Here is a 25,324-nt window from a genome sequence, read left to right as displayed (position 1 = left end):
GGGGATCTGCCTGGACACATGGTCAGTTCAAAAACCCAAAACTTTCAAATAAATAAATATGCATGTGTGCACGCACAGATGCATCTATGGAAACGTGGGTATATGCATACACACGTGCTTGTCTGCATGTGCTAGAATATCCTGGAAGGATCAAAAACAAGGAGCAGTCCTGGGGGGCAGCCAGGGGGTAAGGGGCACGGCTAGGACAAGATCCTTTTCAGCGTAAGTCCTTTCTTGCCTTTGGATTTGAATCAGGTGACCATACTGTCCATTTCAACACATTTACGTTCTCTCAGAGCTAATAAAATAACACTTCCCTCCCCGTGCAGTCTCCCTCAACCACCCAACCTCACCATTTTGAAAGCCTCTGGAGCACAATAACCAAGGTCAATCACCCCAAAACATCTCGCTGACAACTGTAACTAGACCCTTGATTCAGATGCCCACAGAGGCAGAGAGTCAAACTCCATGCCCCCCCACACACGCCCCTCCACACAATCCCCACCCCACCTCCCCCACAAAGCTGGGCCTCTGGCAGCTCTGACCTAGGCACGGCTGATGGCAGAGCCCATGGGGTGACCCAGCCCAAGCTGGGCATGCTATGGTCCTGGCCCATGCCAACCGGGCCAGCCAAATTTCCATCCCATTACAACCAACCTCCAGCAGAAGGGAGCATATGCTCACTGGCCTGGGCCCCGCCAAGCCACGGCACCAGCAGACTCCAGAGGGGCAGGGAGCCAGGAATCTAGCAGAAGGGCTGGAAGGCACGCTCACACTGCTTCGGCTAAACTCCTAAGCCCCGGGCACTAAGTCAGCCACTCCTCATGCCAAGGACACCTGCCTCCCAAGACCCGCCCCCCTCATGTTAACTACGTCCCCCAAAGGAACATCTCACGAGGGCCTGGCGGATGCCCAGCCAGCCTTTCTTTCTTTTTTTTAAGACTTATTTATTTATTTGAGTAAGAGAGCGTGCGCACCCAAGTAGGAGGGGCAGAGAGAATCTCAAGCAGACTCCGCACTGAGCACAGGGCCCAACGTGGGGCCCAATCCCAGGACTCTGAGATCACAACCCAAGCCAAAAGCAAGAGTCGGAAGCCCAACCGACTGAGCCACCCAGGCACCCAGAGGTAGAGAGTCTTAATGAAGCTGATTCTGTGCTGAGCATGGAGCCCGACGTGGGGCTCGATCCCATGACCCCGAGATCAGGACCTGAGTCGAAACCAAGAGTTGATGCTTAACCAACTGCGCCCCACCCAGGGGCCCCCCAGCTAGCCTTCCTGGCAGTTGCTTTGTTCGGTCCTCACAGCGAGCCTCACCCTCCTCAACCAGCCCTGGCCCGTGCAACTCCGCACCATCTGCCCCCCCACCCCAAGAATGACCACTCCTTAAAGCACGACTTTGTGCTCTTCCATGACCCACAGTCACGCACATATGAACTCAAAGCCCATTTCCTGACTCAGTAGGCAGATAAACCACCCAACTCTGTGGGGGTGCCCACGCCACATTACAGAGAAGCTTCACCGAGGATGGGCCTCCCCATTCCAGAGCCCTGAGGACAGAGCTGGGCACCAGGGGCCGCCCTGCAGAGCCCAGCCCCTGTAGCCCTCCTCAGTGACCCCCTCTGTGGTCCCCACACTACCCTGGGTGGTCGTGATGGGGCCCCTTTCCCAGTGAGGAACCTGAGTGCACTGCACATCCCAAATCCTACCTGACCTCCTCCAGCCCACCGCCTAACCTGCACTTCCATCCCCAAGCCCACTTCCCCACACAGGCAGGCGTGGGCCTCACCCCTCCTTCCTTCTCCCAGGCCCGCACCCAGGGGGGCAGCAGGTTTTCTAAACCAGGGCTTCTTAGATGTGAATGTGCAAATGCACACGCACCCTTGGGGTCCCTGCTGGAATGCTGGTTCTGAGCACTGGGTGGGTGGAGATTCTGCAGTTTTCACAAGCTCCCTCCACGCCAAGGCCACCCGCCTGGGGCCACAGCCTGAGGAGCAAGGTCCTAGCTAGTCCTCACGGCTGGCCAGCAGCCCAGTCCCTCCCCACCGCCTGGTCAACCACAGCAGGCTCCCGCCTATAGCCCACAGCCCCGGTCTCGTCCTCTCTCATCTGTCCTCCACGGTGTTCCACATCAGCCTGGGCCCGCGCTGCCCACACGCCTGCTCTGGCCCCCACAGCCTTCGAGACAGGGCCCAGGTATACAGTGAAGGCTTCCGGCACCCTGTGCCACCTGGCCTTGACTCGGGCCTCATCTCCATGCCGAGCTCCAGACAGACTGAACTTCTGGCTCCTGGTCACTCCTTGCAGCGTCCTGCACCGACCCCAGGAGGGAGGGCCCGGGGGGTCACCCCAGCCCTTCTACCTGAGGGGCCCAGCAGAGTTTGTTCAGCCTCCGGTCTCCTCATCCGTTCAATGCCGGGATGAGCACACCCGAGGACATGGGGGTCCCCTCCTGCCTCCTCCCAGCCCGGAATGGTCCTGTGGTGGCAGGAAACCGCCGGGGCAGGGGGTTGAGGGAGACACAGGAAGGTAGCTGCTCTGTGGGCCACCTGAGAATGAGAAAGAAAGTCAACAAGAAGCAGGGCTGTGTCTCTGCCAGTCTGCTCTGGAAACTCATCTGTGCCCACAGCTCAGAGGAGGCTCAGAGGGGACATCCCCCTGCCCCCGCACACCACCCCCACAGCTAAGTCAACAGGAGGCTGTCAGCCAGACTCAGCCTCAAGGAGCAGGTTTAAAAGCCACCATTTTATCAAGTGCTTGCCTTGTGCTAAGTGCTATTCACGGACCTCCTGTCCCCCGGAAGCAGCCGAGTGACGTGGGACCTGTCATCATCCCCCACTGAGGCCTACAGACTGCAGTGACCTCCCAGTGGGGCAGCCGGGTTCCAAGCCAGGGGGCCATGTCTGGGCTCCAGGCTCCTAACTACTCGGCGTGGGTGCAGTCCACGCCTGCCCCTCGCAGAGTGGACAAGACCTGCCACAGTCACAGGGACAATCAGCAGATGCTCCTTCCTTGACACCCCATCTTGCTGCTTTCTAGATGCTCTCAGACCAGGCTTCCAGGGGCCCCCTCAGCCCCCATGTGCCTCCCAGCCTGACATGCCCACAGTCCCTGTTTGAGGACCCCCGGCCTCACAGTGTCACACCTTCGCATGCACCGGCTCACTACCTGAACTTTAAACCCACGCACGTCTGCCCAGGGAGCTCCTCCTGACCCTCAAAGACGCTGGGGGAGGGGGGTTCACCCCCCACGTGAAGCCCTCCTCAGTCTTTCCAGACACACAAAGCTGCCCCCTCCACCATTCCTTGAGCAAAGCTTCAAGGCTTCCCTATGCCCGTGCTGCCCACCCAGCTGAGCTCCCAGGGCGTGGGGGTGTCTGTGTTCTAGGACCTAGACCCACAGGACCCCCTGAGTAACACTACCACTACAACGATAATACCACCCGCCCACTGTTTCACAAGGAGCTACAGCGGGCTGTTTCCAGTATTTATAAATAAATACACGTGGCAGGCAGCGAACTACAGGGCTTTACACTCATTATTTCAACAGACACACCAACTGTGAAGGTTAGATGCGTGTGTATCCTACAGATGTAGAAACTGAGGCACGGAGAATCTCAGTAACTGGCCCCAAACCACAGAGCTGGATGGTGACAAGAGCAAGGCCCGTCCTTCCATGACCAGCCTGGGCACCCTGGCCAGCAGCTAGAAGGGAGACAGCCTGGCTGTCACTGATCTGAGGGCTGAGCACAGCCCCAGGGACAAGGGGAGCGCTGCTTTGCATTTGACATTTAACATCTTCATACAGACAGCCTGTGCACCTGAGCATGTAACTCTGGCCATCTATCCCATCGCTAGTGAACACAGCCCAAAGCTCTGTAAAGGATCATCCATGTTCATTGACGGTTTTGTGCAATCATTTGATGGGAGCCTTTGCCCTCCCCCGTCACGTAAAACTTTACACACCATGGCCTGGAAAAGCTCTGAAGAGTCTGGCCCCTGCCTGCCTCTCTATTGCTCCCTCCCTCACATCTCCAGCTGCGCCCTCCTCCCTGCTGTTCCACAAACACACCAAAGCCCTTGCTCAAAAGCACCCCAGGGCCTTTGCACTTGCTGTTCCCCCCCTACCTGAGAGGCTCTGGCCCAGACTTTCAGATACCTGCTTTGTAACCAGTCAGGCCACAGCCCCAAGTGCCTACTTCGAAAAGGCCTTCCATGACCACCCTGAGGACAGTCACCCATGCTCTTCACAGCCCTGCTAAAATTACCCCCTTTAACTTACCGGCTGACATGTTTGTCACAGGCCCTCCCCACCCCTTTTCTCCCCAAAGACTAAAGCTGCAAGGACGTGTCCATCCTGGCCACCACAGGTCCCTCACGAGGGCTGGCATGGCATGGAGGGATGTTAACAGATGTCTGTGAACACACTCTCTACTGGGGGGGACGCAGGAGGTGTCCCGGTGGAAACACACAGAGGCAGACCAACAACAGAAAACTGGGCCTGGAAGCAACTGAGAAGTGCTATACACCCACCAGCTCAGGAGGGAGTGATGCCCAGATTCATGCTAGTTTCCCCACTGAACACCCCAAGGCCTCTCCCAGTTGGAACAGTCTAGGATCTGGGGGCTCCTCTGTTCTTTCTCTTTTTCCAGCTAAAGAAAATGAAGTTTAGTGGGGGGGGTTGCCACAGAGGTAACACCAGGCTACAAACGGGGACCAAAACTCACCACCCCATACACTGCGATCACACCTGCCGGCTCCCCCCACCCTGCTCCGCCCCCATCAGTCACCCACGTGAGCCTCCTCTCCTTAAGTGGACACCAAGTTCCTGGAGGACCAGGCCAGAGAGCATCTAGCTGGAGCTGGGCACAGAGCGGGGTACTCAGAAATGCTTTCTGAACAATGGATGGGCATTCATCCCTTAGGGAGTCCACGCAGGAATGAGCACCCTGGGGTCTCCCGAGGTGGACCTTAGCTTTTCCACCCTCTCCATGCCCAGCACAGCACCCTCTGAGCCCTGGCGGGGACCAAAGAAGGAGTGGTCTGTGGGGTGCCTGGCGGGCGCACAGGGCCAGACCACACACTCTTATGTGCAGAAATGTTCCCAATTCTTGACCCTGCTCCGTGTCGGTGCCCTTCGCAATGACCTTACTGCTCCAATCAAGAGGTCACATTTACTGAGGCCTGGGTGGCTCAGTCGTTAAGCATCTGCCTTCGGCTCGGGTCACAATCCCGGGGTTCTGGGATCGAGCCCCACGATGGGCTCCCTGCTCCGCGGGAAGCCTGCTCCTCCCTCTCCCACTCCCCCTGCTTGTGTTCCTGCTCTCCCTGTCTCTCTCTATCAAATAAATAAAATCTTAAAAAAAAAAAAGTCTTCTCTGAGATGCTAATAGATCAAACGCACCCCGCCAAGGTAAACAAAGATAAAATGTGTTTTGAATCTCACAGGATGCATTGCTCCCCAAACTTACGTGACCACAGAATTCTTTAGTGGATTACCTTGTAAGAAATCCCGTTCTGAAGAAGGCTTGTATATTGTCTTTCCCGAAAATCTATACCACAAGCATCAAACAAGAAAATTTTATCTGAGATCCCTAGAACCTTTACTTCAGAAAATCTGCAGCATTCTTTATATTGTGGCATGTATCGTTACGGGTATTTTCCTAGGAATAGGTTCTACAGCTTTCATCTGAATCTCAAAGGTATCAGTGACCTCCAAGAAAGGAGAAGCAGCCCTGTCCTCCAGAAACAGGTGATTTAGGTGAAGGACTCTGTATTTCCTTCAATAAGTTCCATTTATTACCTTTTTTAAGATGTACTTATTTATTCATTTATTTGAGAGAGAAAGAGAGAGAGAACACAAGCAGAGGCAGAGGGAGAGGGAGAAGCAGACTCCCCACTGAGCAGGGAGCCCGACATGGGGCTCAATCCCAGGACCTGGAGATCATGACCTGAGCCGAAGGCAGATGCTTAACCATCTGAGCCACCCAGGCACCCCTCCATTTATTACTTAAAAAAAAAAAAAGAGGTGAAGTTCATTTTCTTTTTTTTTTTTAAAGATTTTATTTATTTATTTGAGAGAGAGAGAATGAGAGACAGAGAGCATGAGAGGGAGGAGGGTCAGAGGGAGAAGCAGACTCCCTGCCGAGCAGGGAGCCTGATGCAGGACTCAATCCTGCGACTCCAGGATCATGACCTGAGCCGAAGGCAGTCGCTTAACCAACTGAGCCACCCAGGCGCCCGAAGTTCATTTTCACTCCTTGAGTCTGGGCTGGCTCTGTGCCTTGTTTTGGCCAACAAATGTGGTAGAAAGATCCGGCCTCCAGAGGCCTGGGACGTGCCCACTATGTCTTGGAACCCTGCCTCCTGGACCAGAACATGGCGAGGCAGTGTGCAGGAGGAAGAACACACGTGGCACGGTCATCCCCACTGCCCTGGGCGACCACGGGCCACTCCCCAGAAGCGGAGACCCTGACCGACCCGCAGCTGATGGCACGGCCATCAGACCCACAAGGGAGCCTAACCTGAACTGCCTGCCCACCCACGGATGAGCCAAACCAATGGGTATTACTCAAAGCCACTACCTTCGGATGGTTTGTGACTCAACGGTAACTGATCCAACTCCCCCTTACACATAATGGATCGGAAAAGGAAGGAAGACATTTATATTCACAAAGATGGGGGTGCCTGGGTGGCTCAGTCTGGTAAGTGACCGACTCTTGGTTTTGGCTCAGGTTGTGATTTCAGGGTCATGAGATTGAGCCCAGCATCAGGCTACGCACCTAGCACAGAGCCTGCCTGGGATTCTCTCTCCCTCTCCGTCTCCCTCTGCCCCTCCCCACTGCTTGCTCACGCACTCTCTCTCTCTAAAATAAATAAATCTTTTAAAAAATATATTCACAAAGATATCCAAGGTAGCATTATCTACACCAACAAGGAAAGTGGAAATAATCTAAATATTTGATAACAAGATTACAGCTCACTGTATTACCACACGGATGTCCAACAGAAAGAACTATTCCATCCTGATTAAAAACAATCATGCTCTGTCATACTTTATTTTCAGTTGTGATAACAGCACTAGGTTTATGTTTTAAAGGCTATGCTCAAATATTTACAAGTGAAATCATATGTCTGGAGGTTGCCTCGAAATAATATGGGGGAAATAAAAAGCAAGATTAGCCATCAGTCAATAATGGTTAAAACTTAGTACTGAGATGGAGAGGGGTGTTCATTTCTTTATTCTTTCTTTTGTATATGTTGGAAATTTTCATAATAAAAGCTCCTAGAAAGTACATTTTAGGAAGATCATTCTTGAAGTCTGTGTAGAAACAAAGAATCTGTTTTCACTACAGTGCTATGTGCAGAATGCAGAAACACAACAACACGTACACAATGATTCCAAGTCCGTGACTGTTACATACAAAACACAAAGCGGGGGGCGCCTGGGTGGCTCGGTCATTAGGCATCTGCCTTCGGCTCAGGTCATGATCCCAGGGTCCTGGGATCGAGCCCCGCATCAGGCTCCCTGCTCGGCGGGAAGCCTGCTTCTCCCTCTCCCACTCTCCCTGCTTGTGTTCCCTCTCTCGCTGTGTCTCTCTCTGGCAAATAAATAAATAAAATCTTTATAAAAAAAAAAACACAAAGCGGGAAAGACATAGGATGGGGGGCTGGAGGGACCATTTGTCTCTTCAAATTTTGTTCTCATAATGTTAAATTGTCTTCACAGAGCACAATAAATTTCAGGGGAAAGGATGACATACATCCTTTCACTTCCTTCAGCTGGGACTCCGCATGAAGGAGATACTGGCTGATGGGAGGCCCTCCCAGAAGCGTGTGGGGCTGGGAAGGTGGGTGGACTCTGCTGGAAACCACAGGAGGCAGCTGAGGAAGCTGTGGAGAGGACCCTCAGCCGCCCTCAAGGGCCCCAGCCCCCCACCCCAGCTGGCCAGAAGGCAGGGAAGAGTGCAAGGTTGGGGACTATCAACGAAGATCTGTCCTTCCAATTTAAGGGATCACACCAGCAGCCCCTTCCTTTGACCAGTTTTGAGATCAGAAACGACACTCAGCTCTCTAAAATTCATCTTGAGACAGAAGAAATTAAAAAAAAAAAAAAAGATGATTTGGGGAAGAGGATAAATTACAGTCGGATCCCCCACTATGTGCTAGAAACTACCACCACCAATTCAGCCATTCTCTCTCTGATCCCCCGATCTGCCCCACAATTGCGTGTCGATGTTCCCATTTTACAGATGAGGAAAGGGAGACCCCTCACCTGCCCAAAGTCAGTCATGCCCCGGGCGCGGGGACTGGGTTCAGAAGCCAGCTAGTGACAGCACACCCATCACCTCCCTCCCCAAGCAGCACCCACACTGGGGCCACATATAGGAGGGGTAGGAGGTAGAGGGGCCAAACCAGGCTGAGGCCCCTCCCGGCCTCAGACAGATGGCAGCTGGTATCGTACAACCCCCAGCAAGAGAGATGCTACGGACAAAATATCTGTGCCCCCCCCAAAATTCGTATGGCAGCCCCAACCCCTAATGTGATGGTATCAGGAGGAGACTGGGCTTAGAGGAGCCTAGAAGGGCAGAGCCTCACAATGGGGTGAGTGCCCTTAGATGAGGGCACTCTGCGTTTCTCCCCTCCATGTGCAGAGACAGGGAGAAGGCAGGCGCCGATAACTAGGAAGAAAGCTCTCCCCAGAACTGGACTGCCAGCCTCCGGAACCATGAGGAATAAACGCCTGGTGTTCAGGCTACCAGGTCTGCAGCATTTGTTACAGCAGCCCGAGCCGCCTAAGATAAGGAAGATGGTAAACTGCAAGCCCTGGGCGCAAGCCCAGAACCCCAAAGAGAGGCTGCTGAGGGGCCCTGCGGCAGAGCAGGTGCAGTGCGGGGACAGACTCAGCTCTGCGCTGCAGCAAATGAAAAACAAAGTTACAGGTAGGAGAAGCCTAAGTAATGGGCCATCGCTGGTGTGGAAACAGAAGTGGAGGGCCGGGTGTGTGCACGCGCCTGTGTGCACATGCGTGTCTGCACGCATGTGCACGTGTGTGCGTACACACTGGCGTGTCAGACCCAGCACACGCCCAGGAGGAGGCCAGAACGTGGCTGCCTCCAGGGATCAGGGTCAAAAGTAAGGAGAATAACTAGGATTTCACTTTTGATCACGTATGCCAGGTTTTAAGGAAAGGCTTCTTTAGTGTTCACAGGTCAGATATGAATCTACCCAAGAGAAATTCTGCCATTTCAAGCCGACAAGTCAGCAAACTTCTTGAACTTGGTTTCAAGGGCTCTGTTTTTATCAGCTGATAAACTGAAATGACCCCTCCTCGAGGCCTCCCGTAACAGACCCGAAGAACTTCCCTGCGGTTCTCCGCTGTCCAGCATGACAGCTCAGGTCCAAACGGCAGTCTCCCCAGCTGAAGCGAAAGCAGGGGGTCACAAATTCATTTCCCAGGGCTCTGAGAGAGGGGCCCTCACATAGGAGTCCAATGAAGGGCCCACAACTAAATAGCAGAACCAGACCTCAGCTCCCTGACCCAGGTTCCAGCCACCCCCGCACAATCCCAAGAAGCTCCCGGGGTGCTGGCGAAGATCAGGCCAGCCCTGCTTGCTGTCCACGGCAGGCACAGCAAAGCGGAGTGCCCAGGACCACCCTCCCTCCCACCGCTTTCCCCCAGTACTACCTCTATCTATTCGGCTCGGGAGGCCAAGCCACTAAAAAGAACCACTGGCCTCTGAGAATTCTGGAACAGGGCAACAGCTCTGGGCTGGGCAGCCCCTGGCTTCTCAACAGTCCCCACTTCCTCCCTGGTTCCAGAAAAGAACCATGAGGGACCTCAAGCCCTAACTGGGCCCCATCACCCTGAGCCTTTCTCCCAGCCTCCAGCCTACCCCTTTTGCCAGGGGCCCTCAGGACTGGGGCCCTGAGGTGTGCAAGCCTGGGTGCCGGCACTCACCATTCACTTCCTCCCCCTTCCAGGTGGAACTCGTACCGGTGGGTCCCCAGGAGCAGAAGGGCCAGGACGTCAGCTCAGTGCCCTGCACCCACGCTCCCCACCGCAGGACGGACTGAGCTCCCCTCCACCTCCACAACCCCAATCAGAGAGTTCACAGCTGCGATATTCTCCAGGCTCCTGGCCTGGAAAGGAAAGACACCTTCTAAACATTTCCTCGCGCACAAGACAAGGCCATCGGTAATAGTTTACGTAACATGGGACTGTTTCACCCCAAAACACTGTCCAACGCCAACATTCTGCACAGCATAGCAGGGCAGGGAGGACATCAGCCTTCACTCTGGGCTCCCGGCAGCCTTTCCCCAAGGCCCCATCAAGCGCCATCCCTCAAGGCAGAATTACATAAGCCCTTTCTCCAGGACGCCCAGCGTCAGACCCCTGGGTCCAGGGCCCTCAGAATCTATCCGTGTCCAGCTGGCCGTGGGTTTAGCTGAAGAGAAAGACGGAGCCAGGGGCCCAGCCTTCGGCTCTGACTTGTGGGGGTGCTCTTCACTCCCCTCTCAGGAGCAGTGCCCTGGCCCAGGAGACCGTGTGTGGACCCTCAGGCTGACAGAAAGCAGCCCCCATCCTCACCCCAGCAGGCCCGGGAACCCAGAACCAGGGAGTGCCCTTGCCCACTCCCCCGACTGCCCAACGGCCATCACAGTCTGTTCAGAGAGCAGTCCCCAACTTCCTGTGCAGGGTCCGCCCTGCCCACACCCAGACCGTGTGGTAGGGAAAGGAGCCCTCCCTGGCCCCAGCAACGGACTGGCTCAGGCTCACCAATCAGGGCCAATCAGAACTAATCCTCGGTCCCTTGGGACCTGCACCTGAGCTGGAGGGAGGCCCTGGAGCCAACGTACCCAGGTCTGAATCCCAGCTCTACCACCTGCTAGCTGTGTGACCTTGGCAAGGTGCCCAACCCCTCTGTGCCCCCATTTCCCCTGACAGGAGACAGGGGTACTACAAGCCCACAGCCTGTGAGGGCTTGCAGCGCAGATCACATGAGAGAGCACGCGAGGAACTGGCACACTGCCTGGCTCGGGATAAAGGTCAGTGTGAGGTCTCACCTGGAGCCACACGGCCTGGGAATGGAGCCAGCATGAGAGAGGCCAGGTCCTGGGACATCATCAGAGCCCCTGAAGCCAGAACTCTGCATGGAGATTCCACTTACAGAGCCCCGTCATTACTGATCCCGGTCGGCACTGAGGTTTCTGGAGGAACCGATAACATCCCTGTGACTTGTAGGAATCAGCCATACAATCGACATTCTGCTCAGATCATTAACTTCATCCTGACACTGTCAACTGTGATTGAGAGAGAGAGAGAGAGGACGAGATGACACAACTGCCAGGGTACCCTCCAGCAACGGGGACAGATTTGCAGGCACAGGTCTCACTCTCAGGGGAGTTCCCCATCCGCTGCTGGTACAGAGGCACCCACAGAACTGCCTACGTCCCATATGGCTGCCTCTGGGAAGGAGAGGCCTATCCACGCCCCTACCCTTCCCAGGAGAGCTTCTGAAATCCAAAGAGCTGGTCCTTCAGCACTCCCAGCAAGGCTAGAGGAAAGATGGGAAAGACCACAGGGGTGGCTGGCCCAGATGGCCCTGAACTCACCCTCGCACATGGCTCCCTGGAGGCCAAAGGCGGGCTGAGGAAGGGGGGGCATGTGTGGGCTCTGGAGCTGAGGCCCGAGCCCAGCCAGCCACACGGCCACGTGCACCAACCTGCCAGGCCGGCACTCTGAGCTGTAATGTAAATCCTCATCTGCAAAGACCCCTTGTAGCTCAAAGATTCTGGAAAATTACTCCTTCAAGATGCTGAACCTCTGGGGGTGCCTGGGTGGCTCAGATGGTTAAGCGTCCGCCTTCGGCTCCGGTCATGATCTCAGGGTCCTGGGATTGAGCCCCGCATCGGGCTCCCTGCTTGGCGGGGAGCCTGCTTCTCCCTCTCCCTCTACTGTTCTCCCTGCTTGTGCTCTCTCGCTCTCTCTGTCAAATAAATAAATAAAATCTTTAAAAAAAAAAAAAAAGAAGCTGAACCTCTGTACCTCACCAGAGGACCTTTACTCTGCTGTCCCCTGTAGGTAGACACGACGGGTCTGATTACAGGTGAGGGGAGTGAGGGACAGCCCCCTTTTCCTTCAAAGATGGTCTCTGGCCCGGAGAAAGGAGGGGGAAGTCTGCATGCTGAGCACCTCCCGTGCACAGGCATGAGGCCGACCCTTAACAAGGAGGAAATCGAGGCCCAGAGTGGGGCCGAAACACACCTGGGGCCGCTCATCCAGTAAGAGGCCAAACCAGGGTTCAAATCCCACCACCAACCAAAACACACGTTGTCCCTGGACGTCACCCAGAAGCACGGCCAGCCTCCCCAGCTGGGCGGCTATCAACTGAGTCAGCACTAAGTCTCCGGGCGCTGGGCAAGCGGGCCTTCCGAACAAAACTGAAAGGGAAAAGGAGAAAAGCTGATAACCCAGGGCTCTGAGGACGAGCCGCTGGAAAACGGCATCAACCAAAAAGGAAAGCCATCCTCCCATCTTCTGGATCGTTTGCCGAAAGCAACAACAAACACCTGGCTTCATGCAGAGGGCTGTTCAAATCCTACCCCGGGGAGCGACCAGCTAGGAACCCCGGGAAGGCTCCCAGGCCCCTCCTTTGAGCCTCTGTGTCGGTATATGTACTGAGAGCCTTAACAGAGCAGCTGGTACTTCGGGGCTGAGCGGCTCCCCATCACTGAAGATCTCGGGCAGAGGCCGGTGTGCACCTCTGGAGGACCCAACAGCGCCCCTCAAAACCCAGGGGCAGCCGGGCGGAAGCACCCTCCTCCCTGCACGGGCACTTCCCGGTTTATGGACGGGCCTCCGCGAGGCCCAGCGGCTCCAGCCTGGACCTTCCTCCCCCGCGCAGTGAGGAACCAGGCACCCGAACCTCCCTCAGCACAGCGCCCCAGTTTGGCTGCGCCTCAGTCAAGGTGCAGGCCGAGGGGCCTGGGGGGCAGATTCCTCAGGAAGCACAACTCCTTCCCGCCCGGGGCCCCAACGCCCTGCCCACACCTGCTCACAGAGAGGCAGGAACAGGCCCTCTGAGGGAATGGTCAGACCTCCCTTTCTTTTCAAGGACCCCGCAACAAATCTTTAGAAAAAGACTGAAGAATAAAATAAAATCTTTTCAGAAGAAAATATTAAAGAAAATAAACTTTAGTGTCAGCGAGGCCAGGTTCAAATCCAAGCTGCCCCTCTATTAGCTCTACAATGTGGGGCTACATCTTCTTTCTGGGCCTTCATTTGCCCATCTGTAAGATGGGTGAGGTGCAGGGGCGCCTGGGAGGCTCAGTCGTTAAGCATCAGCCTTCGGCTCAGGTCATGATCCCAGGGTCCTGGGATGGAGCCCCACGTTGGGCTCCCTGCTCAGCGAGAAGCCTGCTTCTCCCTCTCCTTCTGCCTGCCTCCCCCCTACTCATGCTCTCTCTGTGTCAAATGAATAAATAAAATCTTAAAAAAAAAAAAAAGATGGGTGAGGTGAAAGGGGAAATTCCATCCGAAGGGAAACCAATGGGGGGGGGCGGGGGCGCCTGGCTGGCTCAGGCGGTAGAGCGTTAAGACTCTTGATCTCAGGGTTGTGAGTTCAAGCTCCACGTTGGGGTAGAGAGTACTTTAAAAAATAAATAAATAAAATTTAAAATAAATTTAAATAAAAAATAAGAGACCAGAGAGGAAACCAACAGTCCCACAGCACTGAATATTCCTCACAAAAACACCCAGGATCCTAAAGAGGGCAGGAGCCAGTCCTTCCAGGATGGGTACCTGGGACTCACACACACCACCTCCCACATGCCAACATACTCCTTCTCTCCTCTCCAAGGGTCCCTCACAGCTCTGGGAGGACAGAAGAGAACCCCGCACAACCTGTACTCCCTGTATCACCCTCCCCTCTTAGGGGCACAGCCCAGCAAACGTTCCCTAGAAGGGCTGGGGCTGTCCCTGGGGACAGAGGGGACTCTGCAGGGCTCACGGCTCTATGGGTCCCTACAACCCAAGACTGGCCAGCCTGCAGGAAGCACTCAATAAATACATGTCCTGTGGCTGCTTGAAGCAATGAATGGGGTGCTTTTCTTTTTTCTTTTTTTTTTTTTAAAGATTTATTTATTCATTTGAGAGAGTGAGAATGAGAGAGAGTACATGAGAGGGGAGAGGGTCAGAGGGAGAAGCAGGCTCCTCGCCGAGCAGGGAGCCCGATGCGGGACTCGATCCCGGGACTCCAGGATCACGACCCAAGCCGAAGGCAGTCGCCCAACCAACTGAGCCACCCAGGCGCCCGGGGTGCTTTTCTAAAAGAAGATGGCTGAGCCCACCCCAGACATTCCGGCGGGGGTGGGGGGGTAAGGCAGCCCAGGAACCGGCATGAGCAGCCCACGGCAGGGCCCAGATGTTTCCTCACCTCCACACCCCAGCCCTCCGCTGCCAGATGGAAATAGGGTGGAAGGCAGAAATGAAAGCCAAACCCTCTGCACCCACCTACCCCCACCCCCGGGCCCTCTCCAGAAGCAGTGAGCGGGGAGGAAGGCGGCATGTCCTCGTCACTGACGCTGCAGAACCCCCACACCAGAAGAGGATCAGGAAGGGAGGCAGGGAGGCTACCTGTCGGCCCCAGGCTGGGGGCTCCCACCGGAATACGTCAGAGGCCGCAGGCCCCAGCTTGGACAGGCAGGAGGGCCGGGGCGGTGGCCTCCTGGGGAGAAGGGGGAATCCATCATTCCTGATGCACCTGCCATGCTCACTAGCCCGAGGAGGCTGTATCAGGCCCACCTGACAGAGGCGCGGAGGCTCCGGGACACTTGTCCAGTCACCTACAGCTAGTTGGGCAAGTCTTGCACTCCAAGTTCACTGCCCTCCCCGCCGCCAACCAACCCTCTGGGCCCAGTAACCGTCCACAGAGAATGCTCAGAAAAGAACACCCTGATTCGCTTCTGAAATGGTTATCAAGCCAACCGTCCCCGGATGCTACGTTCAAGATGGAGGCGAAGGCCACCAGGCAGGGTAGACACAGCATGGTTTCAGGAGTCAACTAGCCGCCAGGGTGACTCCCAGCTCTGCCACTCGCAGCTGGGTGACCAGGCAGGTCGTGTTGCCTCTCCCCGGGCCTCAGCGTTCCCATCTGGCACACGGAGACACGCCTCCCACCTGGGAGGGCAGATTTCCTGACCCATGGTAGGTTCTCCCTCCGCTCTGACATGAGCCACCGATTTGGGGATGGGGGTGGGGGACCATCACCACAGCCTTCCAGAAGCATGGAGGGCCGCATGGACGAGCCCCAAGTCCCAGCTTCATGGCTCAGGCTCCAAGACCTCTGACGCGAAGCCAACAGGTGTGCGGAGGAAATTGCAAAGTGGAGCCTCGCGGGCTAAGCCGCCGCCCCCATTCCCAGCCCTGGCTGACGACCCGTGTGACATCCCCAGGATGTGATATCCCCAGGACTGTCTCCTGTGCAAAAACGAGTTCCTGTCCAGCCTCAGGACCCACCTGTAAGCCACTGCAAGCCATAGCCAGAGGCAAGAAAAGAGGAGAGGATTGCCCAACCTGAGCAACCTGAGCTCCCAGGACAGACTGGCCTGGGAACCTTTACATCCAGATGCCCTCCTGGAGAGGCCCCGACCCCCAAGGACCACTTCTCGCCTGTTAAACTCGGCATTAAAGATGCCTGACAGTTCTGGGGTGAGGCCCTAGTAACATACTTTGGGAAAGGACAGTTTGCAAACACTGGCCTGGAGGAAGGTAAAGGTCTGTTAAAAAGAGCAAGCTGGGGTGGCTTCCCTCCTCCACCCCTAGACCCCACCTGGAGGCCTCACCTGAGATTTGGGAAAGGGCAAAGGTCAGCTGGCCTAGGGCCTACCCACCAGGGCTGTAGGATCCCCACCCTCCCCCACCCACAAGGCTCACAAGGGCTCCTTCCTGAACACAAAGGCTAGACTGGGCCAGACCAGAAGGGAGCATGTAGCCTCCAGTCCCCGGCCCCCAGGGCCCCCAGAGCATGGCTGAGCCTCAGGTGCGAGACCCAGCCACCCACCTGGCCCCCCATCACACTGCCAGCGAACAAAGATACCAAGGACACTCTACTGCCTTCTTTGACCACCTGTCTAAAGTGGAAACCAGCCGGCCCCTCCCTAAACAGCTGCTCACAGTCCACACGGAACCCAGGGCTACAAAAGAGGCAGGCCAGGGCATGTGGCTTCTCAGCAGCAGACAACGCCCACCCTGTAGCTCATTCGGCTCCCAGAAGAAACGGCTCTCAGCCTCTTTGGTTAAATGTCACCTCCGCAGAGAGGCCCCCTCTGACCACATGGTGCTCAAGTGGCTGCAGCCACCCTACCACAGCTCTCCCCTGTTCACAGGCTTCCCGGCACTAACCACACCGTGCGGCATTTAAGTGCGTCTGTGTGCTAACTGAACCCCAGCAGGCATGTGGGTGCCTGAGGACAGGGACCGGCCTGCAGCACGGGCCGGCGGGGTGCCTGCTCAGGATATGCTAAGTGGAAAAAAGAATGAAGGGATGAAGCCCAGGGGCCCCTCCCTGGCCTGGACTTGACCCCCCCCCATCTCTCCCCACCCCACGGTTTCCTTCCGGGCCCAGAGCACTCCAGAGCCACCAGCAGCTTTTGGCTGAGCCACAGGGATGTGGAAAAAGCTTCCAAAACCCACCAGTCAGTTCCTCCCTCCACTAAGAGATACTCTTTTGGGCTCCTACTACGCATGCTGTCGGAGGCCCTGGTTTCAGCAGTGAACACAACTGCAGGTCTCCACCTCCCACCTCTGTAAAACGGCTCTCAAAGACAATGAGCAATGAGCTCAAGTCCAGAGAGAGAGAACACACCTGCTAGGGGGCTGAAGATTCTGAGAGAGAGGGAAATCACAGGCACCTCTCAGAAGCTGTCTGGGAGGGACCTCCACCTGACTGTGTGTCCTGAGTCCACCTCCAGGGGCATTCGATGGCTTAGCAGCAGGCTCTGCCAGGGGGCTGACCCACAGGGTGGGATAGTTTCTGGCCACCCAGGGTGGGCCAGGGACTTCCTCATAGGAGTGATTCTCAAATCCCCACAGGCAGTGACAGATCCACCCTCTGAGCCCTAAAAGCAGGGGAGGGGGAGGGAACAGTCCCGGGAAGCTGTCACAATCCCCAGCCTGGCCCCATGACGGGCCTACAGAAACCAGCCCGTGAGGCCCAGCTGGGGAAGTGCGGGCCACAGGGCAGCCGCTCTCTGAGGGAGGCTTGCAGCAGGCAAGACAAAGCAGCGGGCGAACGGGGAATGGCCTGGCTGCTCCAAGAGGCACCCTGGTGGTACCTCTGGAGGAAGGGGGGGGGCACACTGGTCTTGGAGCAACTGGTCTTGGAGCAAGCGAGCCCCCCGCCACATCTCGCTGTGTGACCTTGGAGAAGCCACACCCCCCCGCTCCGCCACCAGGCCTGGGTCTCCCTGATGGGAGTCCATCCCACATTCTCCCCCAAGCAAGGCCGCACATGCCCAGGCCAGCTTCCTGAGGGCCGGTGGAGGGGGGAAGGCTGGGGGACGCCTGATGCATGCAGGAAGGGGAAGGGGCAGGTGTGCAGCTCCTGAGTGATGACGAATCTTACTTTTTAAAAAGGAGGTACCGGGGCACCTGGGTGGCTCAGTCGTTAAGCGTCTGCCTTCGGCTCAGGTCATGATCCCAGGGTCCTGGGATCAAGCCCCGCATAGGGCTCCTTGCTCGGTGGGAAGCCTGCTTCTCCTTCTCCCACTCCCCCTGCTTGTGTTCCCTCTTTCTCTGTGTCTCTCTCTGTCAAATAAATAAATAAAAAATCTTTAAAAAAATAAAAATAAAAAGGAGGTACCAGGGGCACCTGGGTGGCTCAGTAGGTTAAGCATCAGCCTTCGGCTCATGTCATGATCCCAGGGTCCTGGGATCAAGCCCCGCATCGGGCTCCCTGCTCTGCAGGGAGCCTGCTTCTCCCTCTCCCTCTGCCTGCCGCTCTGCCTACTTGTGCTCTCTCTTTAAAAAAAATAAAATAAAAAGGAGGTACCAGAACATTCCTTGAAAAAGCTAGCTTACCAGCTGAATTCACAATACGAGTGGGAACAGAAACCCTATTTACTTGCGACTGTTCAGGACTTGCACTCGTGAGGCCCTTCACTTAAGCCTTTGCCGAACGCCCCAAGCCTGCCAACCCACACGGGAGACACGGTCAGCGGAGGCAGGACGGCCTGATGGTTAGGAATGGAGGTGCCAGCCCGGCGCCCAGGAGAGCCCAGCTCTACACCAGTCCCTGCCTGATGCAGTCAGCCCCACAACGTGAATCAATCTCACCATCCAAAGAGAAATGCAAATCTACAGTCCCATCCCACCCATGCGTGTGGCCAAGGTCAAAACCGTCCGCCATGGGGCTGCGCTGGGGAGGGTGCGGGTCACAGGCCCTCCCCTTCGCTGTCACTTGTGAGTAGCGCCATCTCTTTGCAAGCGGCTTCAGAGCTCCCCAGAAAAAGTAAACCTCTGGTGCCCTTTGACCCAGCACTCCCTCATCGAGCCACGACTCCCAGGCCATGGGGCAGGGCACTCGTTGTCCCGCTGTCTACACCGGGCAGCAGAGGCCAACCAACAGGGGAGAAATGCTTCTGTCATGAGGAGAGCGGGACCACTGAGCCAGTAAAGAAATGAGGCAAGTGACAGGGATCTGCCTCCCGATAAGGCAGAGATGTGCTATTTCTCTAAGACGCGGGGTTCCGCGAAATGAGCCGCGGCCAGAACACGCGTGTGCCCGTCTGCACAGCACACCCGCAGAGAGAGGCTGCCGGGGGCCGTGGCCCCTGGGGGACGGGAACTCGGGAGCAAGGAAACAGACTGGGGCGCCTGGGTGGCTCAGTCGTTAAGCATCTGCCTTTGGCTTGAGTCATGATCCCAGGGTCCTGGGATCGAACCCGCATCGGGCTCCCCGCTCCGTGGGAAGCCTGCTTCTCCCTCTCCCACTCCCCCCGCTTGTGTTCCCTCTCTCGCTGTGTCTCTCTGTCAAATAAATAAATAAAATCTTTATAAAAAAAAAAGAAGGAAACGGACTTTTTAGTGCGTACTTGCAGTCCTCTGCTATTTTTTTAACGTCTGCATGTAGTAAGCATTCACAAAGATAAAGGAAACAATAGAAGTTAATAATAATCATAACACAATTGCTCCTGAAGACTCAGCATTTTCGGGAAACCCAGCACAAACTCCTCTTGAATCTGCAAACTTTAAAAAAGAAACGGAAGGCCCATCGTGTGTTAACAGATGATTTTCTCAAGTTCTCATGTGTCAAACAGGCTAGGCCTCCCGGGGCTGGTACGAAAGAGCAGGACCATCCCTGCGCCTTGGCTGGGTCTGACGTCCCCACAAAGCCCACACCCGGCAGGGTGGCCGAGCAGCACCCATCGTGGACCTCGGGGTCCCTCACAAACGGCCCAGACCGAGAACACCGGATCTACAAATGCCAAAGATCCTGGAGTGGGGAGGCACCCGTGGGCTCCCACTCAGGGCCCGCCGGCCACCGGAGCGCCAGCCGGGGCAAGCACCGTGGACAGAGGCGCAGGAGCGCACACGCCCAGCGTCCTGACTCCGCTCGTGCACTCAACCCCGAGCTTGTCAATGGCAAACATCCTCACTTTGCCTAAGGGAAACTGAGGCACAGAGGGCCCAGGGTCCCATAGGTGGTCTGTTGTGGAGCCAGGCTGGGGACCAACAGACGGCACTGTGCAGATGGACTGCTTCTCCCGCTGGAAGTCCAGCTTTCTCCCCTGGAGGCAGGGAGAAGCGTTTCTTTGCAAGGCTGAGTTAGGGACAGTCTCGGGGACACTGGGGCAAAGGACACACAGTCAGTCCCTCTCCCACCCCTACACCCCCAAAATGGGGCTCACCCAGACATTAAGACAGAGAGCAATACCAACCCACAGACCAGCATCACTTCATCCTGGAAAAGAGGCTCCTTCCTCTCCCTAAGAATCTCCCGTAGGAATTCCCAGCCCAGAATGCTAAGCCATCCCGGCAGAAAGGGACCTTCTAGACACCCCCTTTTAAAGGAAGGAATGTAGGATGAGGAGAGGGGAGGGCTGATGGTACCCAAGCCCCCCCCCTCCCCCCGGCAGGCTTCCCAGGCCGGGTCACTGTGAACGCCACACTCCCAGCTCCACGTGGGCAGGGCCTCCACCCTGCTGCCCTGGACTGGCTTGCCTCTCAGGCCAAGCCTCCAGAAGGTGTTCAGTAAACCTGAGGCTCAGGACTCCGGGCCCAGTTCCATCTGAGGGAACTGGTGGGAAAGTCCACGACAAGATCGTGGTCTGAGATTGCTCCATAAACACATTTCCTGCAGGCCTCGTCAGTCCTGCTGGCCTGCAAGGTTCTCTAGGACGAGAACCTCACAGACGTTCTTCTGCTTTTGGAGGCTCTAGGAAGGCCCAGCCTAACCTGGGCAGAGAAGAGACTTAACAAGGAAGCCATGTCCTCCAGTGAAGAGGCCTCGGGACTGGGCCCGGGAAAGCTGATGGGCTGTGAGGGTCTCTTCCTCCCACGCCCCAAGCCTCAGTGTCCCCAGCCCTCTGTCCCTGGACTGCTGGAGGCATGAAGTGAGACGAGGTGCCCGAAAGGACCGCATGACAAAGGCAGCTAACATAACAGTAAAGACGGACAGAGAGCCACCCATATCTTCCACCGAGATGCTTCAGGAAGCCCCATGACTTTCCACCACCTCCCCCAGCACAGGTTCAGCTGCAGCACAGAAAAAGGTGAAAGGCCGAAGAAATGGAGAAGGAAGACGGCAAACACTAACAGAGGGAACGGGGGGGGGGGCAGCCAGCATTTCCACACAAGACACTGTGGAGAACTTAAAAAATTAAAAATTTAAAACCTCCCCAACATTTCCAGCCACCAGCTTGCTTTCTTTGCTTCCCCTGGGAAGTCCCTCCTGGGCATCTTGAAAAAGGCACAAGGAGAGGGCGTGAGGGAACTGCGAGGCTGCCCCAGTACTAGCAGAAAGGCAGGGAGGATGGTGGAGAAAAAGAGAACACAACCAGAGCCTCATCCGCATCCCTGTCCCCCCCTCACCGAGGGGGACAACAGGATCAAATGGTGCCACTAAAACAAGCTGAGTCAAAGGCCCATCTGTTGACCAGTCAGAGAAGGCCGTCCTATCAAGATGCCCCAGGGGTGTGAAGGGTGGGACCTCATGCCTACCAGACATATAGCCTGGCAGGCCCACGTGCCAACCCCCTACCGCCACGAAAAACGTGCAATGCCCCCTGGCAGAACAAGGCATTACACACTTGCTAAGGGCACGACTCAGCTTTGCAAGGAAAAGTGTCTCCGGGGGCACCTGGGTGGCTCAGCTGGTTGAGCGTCTGCCTTCGGCTCAGGTCATGATCCCAGGGTCCTGGGATCGAGCCCCGCGTAGGGCTCCCTGCTAAGTGGAGAGCCTGCTTCTCCCTCTGCCTCTCCCTCTGCCCCTCCCCGCCACTCGTGCTCATGCTCTCTCTCTCTCTCTCTCTTGCTTGCTCTTGCCCTATCTCAAATTAAGGAAGAAAAACTAAAAAAAAGAAAAATGTCCCCAGGACAACAGGGCAGCAGCTGGACCCCTGTGAAGGTAAGAGGGTGCCCAGGTAGAAAGGGCTTTCTGTGGGGGTCTCCGGGTCACCAGGTTGGGCCTGTTCTGTAAGTTCAACAAAAGGAACAGAGGTATGGAACCTGCCCCTCTCATGCCTGTCTCCCCATCCGCACAACAAAGGAGCTGGATGACATGATCCCCAACATCCCTTCCTGTTCTAAGATTTTTACAAGGCCTGACATTCAACTAAACAACTCATCTGGTCCATTCAGGCCATCCTTTCTAGCGCTGACACTGCCCTAAACATTCAGAGCAGAGCTTCATATCATTTTCAAACATTTCTGGACTTTCTCATCAGAGAAAGTCACGGGCAATCAATCATCCAACAAAACAGGAGCGTTACATCCCCAGATTGTGAACGTCGAAAACAGGACAATGTCACCTCTTGGGCCACTAAAAATCACACCAACATTCGTACCAAACACAAGAACAGCAAAGGGCCCTGGCCATCCTGTCAAGGGAGCTTTCTGCACCCAGTCTAGAAATGAGGCCACCAGAGGGCGCTGCCCTGAAAGTAATAAAAGAAGAAAAACTCTTTCTTGGTGTTTTCTTTTCCTTAAGCTTAAGCAACAAAATATCTAGAGCTTCTCTAATGAAAACACAAGCGGGGCTTCCTGAGGTTCTAGAATGGCCCAGATGCTTTCTGTCTTCTCTTTGAGGCCAATGTTCTGGCCAGAAGTAGGTATCTAGACTGAGGGCAACAACCTTTTCCGAGAAATTAACCCTCCATGCCTGATTTCCCCCAGAATGGCTGACTTCAGGGCTTGCCATGAACGCCCCTCCAGCCCCACTTAAAGGCAGGGGGAGTCCATGTGGAGGGAGAGGCAATCTGCAAGTCCAGCAGCAGGACCCAGCCCCGAGTCTGGGCTGGAACTGTTTTGCAAGAGGCTCCTAATTAACGAGCAAAACATACCAGCCAGATGACAAGCATGCTTTAGCTGCAGACAGGGGATGACACAAATACAGACAGACCTTAGTAGAGAAGGGTGCAAGGTATTAACTGGGATTTCCCAGGACTCATATGACTGCAGGAGGAGCTCGGGGACCTCACACCAGCATGGGACTTCAAAGATACGTGAAAGGGGCTTCTCCACATGTCTCCTGTGTCTAGGGCACTTTTTCCGTAAGTGTGTGTGTCTATCTGCAGTGCCACGTTCAAGCATCCTTTTTTAAGGTTCTGAAGTCCTCGGACCCATTTTCAAAGTTCTAGCTGTGAGTTCCTCCTGATTTCCCGATCTCCTTCTGAATTCCCAGGCTGCTTGGCATGCCCTACCGACCATGAAAAAAAAAGCCTGCTTTCTCCTGAGGAAGCCAGCCTGAGAAATGGCAGCCACACTCCATCCCCAGGCCAAAGGATGCAGAGCCAGGAGCTGTTTCATATAAGGTGTGCCCCTCTGGCTGCAGAGAGAACAGCCCCTGGAGGGTCTGCCCAGGGCAAAGGAGCAACAGGCCCTCGGGATAGGCACGAGGGGCACAGAGAGGCCACAGGCCGGCAGGTGACCAGCTCAGACCCACCACTTGCTCTGCACCAGGAGATAAGGAAACCCAGCTGTTCAATTCTGCAACATGTCTGGGGACCCAACAGGGACAAAAGTGCAAGTAGAACACATTTTCAAGAATCAAATCTACCAAGAGGAGACACTGCAAAACAAAAGGATTCCACCTAGACTTTGCAAAAGGCTTGGGGAGCCAGATTCTCTCAGGCTTTCCGTAAGAACAGGATTCACCTAACAGCTTCCCAGAGGTAAAGCCACAGTTGTACAGCAAAGTGAGGTATACCTAACCCAAGACTGGATGCTTCCGTAACAGACTAGGAATGTGATCTTATTAAAACACCATGAAGCTCCTCCATTGAGCATCAGCATGGGGGGGTGGTACTGGGAGTGGGGGCGTCAGAAGAAAGCCATTCTACACCACATATATTTATCCCACCTCCTCTGCACCAGCCACTCCCTAACGGTGGGACCCCAGGTGGGGGGGAGGGGGGACCCCACCTCTCTGCAGATCGCTCCCCCTTCTCAGACACGTGGCCCAGAATCACCACCCGGGTCAATTCTCGAGGCTGGTGCGAGGCTCTAATGAGACAGCAAATCACCGCATACATGCCAAGTATTGCTACTCGCCGCACACAGGCTTAACCCGGTGACATGCGATGACAGCTTCAAGGGCTGCACACGCGGGGCATACAGTAGGTGGTCCGCAAACATACAAACAGCGGCGCCCTTCTCCACGAAGGGAACGAAGGCAGAAAAACACTCCAGTCCAGAAGTAACCTCCAGCCAGAGGCAGACAGCGTGGACTCCCCGACTTCCCAGGTCCCTCTGCCACCTTTAGCAGCGCCCCCAACGCGCTCTGGGCAGCTGGGGGCTTCCCCACCGGGGGTCACAGTGCACCTGAGAGCCCCAGTCCATGCCACACCGCCCATCCCGGCCGCCGCTCCCCTCGAACACAGCCGGCGGCCACCACACCACCTGGCCGCTCGAGCTCAAGGTCCCCGCGCACCGCTCCTTCCCGAACGCTCCAGCCTCCCAAAGCAGCCGCTGAGGTTGCACCCGGCTCGGGCCGGGGCTGGGGGGGGGTCCCCGGGCGCCGGGGCCCCGTCCCTCCTTACCTGCACAGCTCGGCGAAGGCCTGGAAATTCAGCTTTTTGATTTTCTTCTCGCTCAGCCAGTAGCCAACTCTCTTCCCTTTCAGAAAGGTCTGCATCTTCCTCCTCGGGCGGGGAGCTCGGGTCCGGAGGAAATCGCCCACAGGCCGAGTGTGGCGGCCCGGCGCGCGCCGCGAGCGTGCGGGCACCTCCTCCGGCGGCGGGGACGCGGAACGGGGCTCTGGGCGCGCAGTCCTGCCGGGAGGGGCGGGCCGGGGCGGGCGCCCGGGCGGAGGGAGCGGCGCTCAGCGCGGCGTGCCCCCGCCGCCCGCGGGGCTCGCCGGCGCGCCAGATCGCCAGCGCCGGGCCGGGGCCGCAGCGGGCCCAGGAGCCCAGGGGCCTAGCCGCACGCCCCCCGGCGGCCGCGGCGGCGCAGGCCCGGCCCCCCACCCGCCACCCCCCGCGCCCCTCGAGGCTCCTCCTCCTCGCCCTACCGCCCGCGCCCGCGGGCCCAGACTCCGAGCCCCGGGCGGCGCGGTCCGCCGCCGCGAGCAGGGCGCGTGCTCTTCCCTGCGCGCTCGGACCCCGGCGGGGCGCACGCGGCCGCCCAAGTCCCCCCACCCCGCCCCGGCCCGCCTTCCTCACCCGCCGCCGCCACCGCCTCCTCGTTCTCGTCCCCGCGCGCACCCGCCGAACCCGGCCCCGCCGCCGCCGCCGCCGCCGCCGCGCTGACCCGGCCGGCCGGCCCGCTGGACCCCGCCGGGGCGGAGGAAGCGCCGCAGCGCCGGCCGCTAGGGGGCAGCGTCGCTCGCCGCCTCTTAAAGGCGCCGCGCCCTCCCGGCCTGGCTGTTTTGCGGTTTGTTTGCGTCGGGGCTCAGGCGGATGAGCTCCGGGACGGAGGGCGCGGGACTGGGTGTAGGGTGGCCATTGCCAAGGGGTTGTTGCTTTTTAAAGGGGCAAGAGGAGTCATGCTGTGGGCGTTTTCTGCCTGTCCTCTGGGAGTTTCTTTTTTTTTTTTTAAAGATTTTATTTATTTATTTGACAGAGAGAGACAGAACACAAGCAGGGGGAGTGGGAGAGGGAGAAGCA

At 56.7% G+C, this 25,324-nt stretch overlaps 1 protein-coding gene across 2 annotated transcripts in view; it reads right to left on the bottom strand.

Moving 5' to 3' along the window:
* Positions 1-25,012, bottom strand: part of ITPK1 (inositol-tetrakisphosphate 1-kinase) — a 165,570-nt gene extending 140,558 nt beyond the window's left edge. For both annotated transcript variants that reach the window (XM_081830026.1, XM_081830028.1), the window contains exons 1-2: positions 24,881-25,012; positions 24,260-24,490 (exon numbers count right to left, since the gene is read on the bottom strand). In XM_081830026.1, the coding sequence (XP_081686152.1) occupies positions 24,260-24,354 (95 nt within the window). In that variant the 5' untranslated portion in view covers positions 24,355-24,490; positions 24,881-25,012. The remainder of the gene's footprint in view (positions 1-24,259; positions 24,491-24,880) is intronic.
* Positions 25,013-25,324: the final 312 nt, after the last annotated feature.

Source organism: Leptonychotes weddellii, chromosome 9 (genome assembly GCF_054177405.1).
Source record: "Leptonychotes weddellii isolate Sample4059 chromosome 9, ASM5417740v2, whole genome shotgun sequence".
In the NCBI taxonomy this organism is placed as follows: Eukaryota; Metazoa; Chordata; class Mammalia; order Carnivora; family Phocidae; genus Leptonychotes; species Leptonychotes weddellii.
Note: the sequence above shows the minus strand (reverse complement) of the source record. Positions and strands in the feature narration are given on the sequence as shown.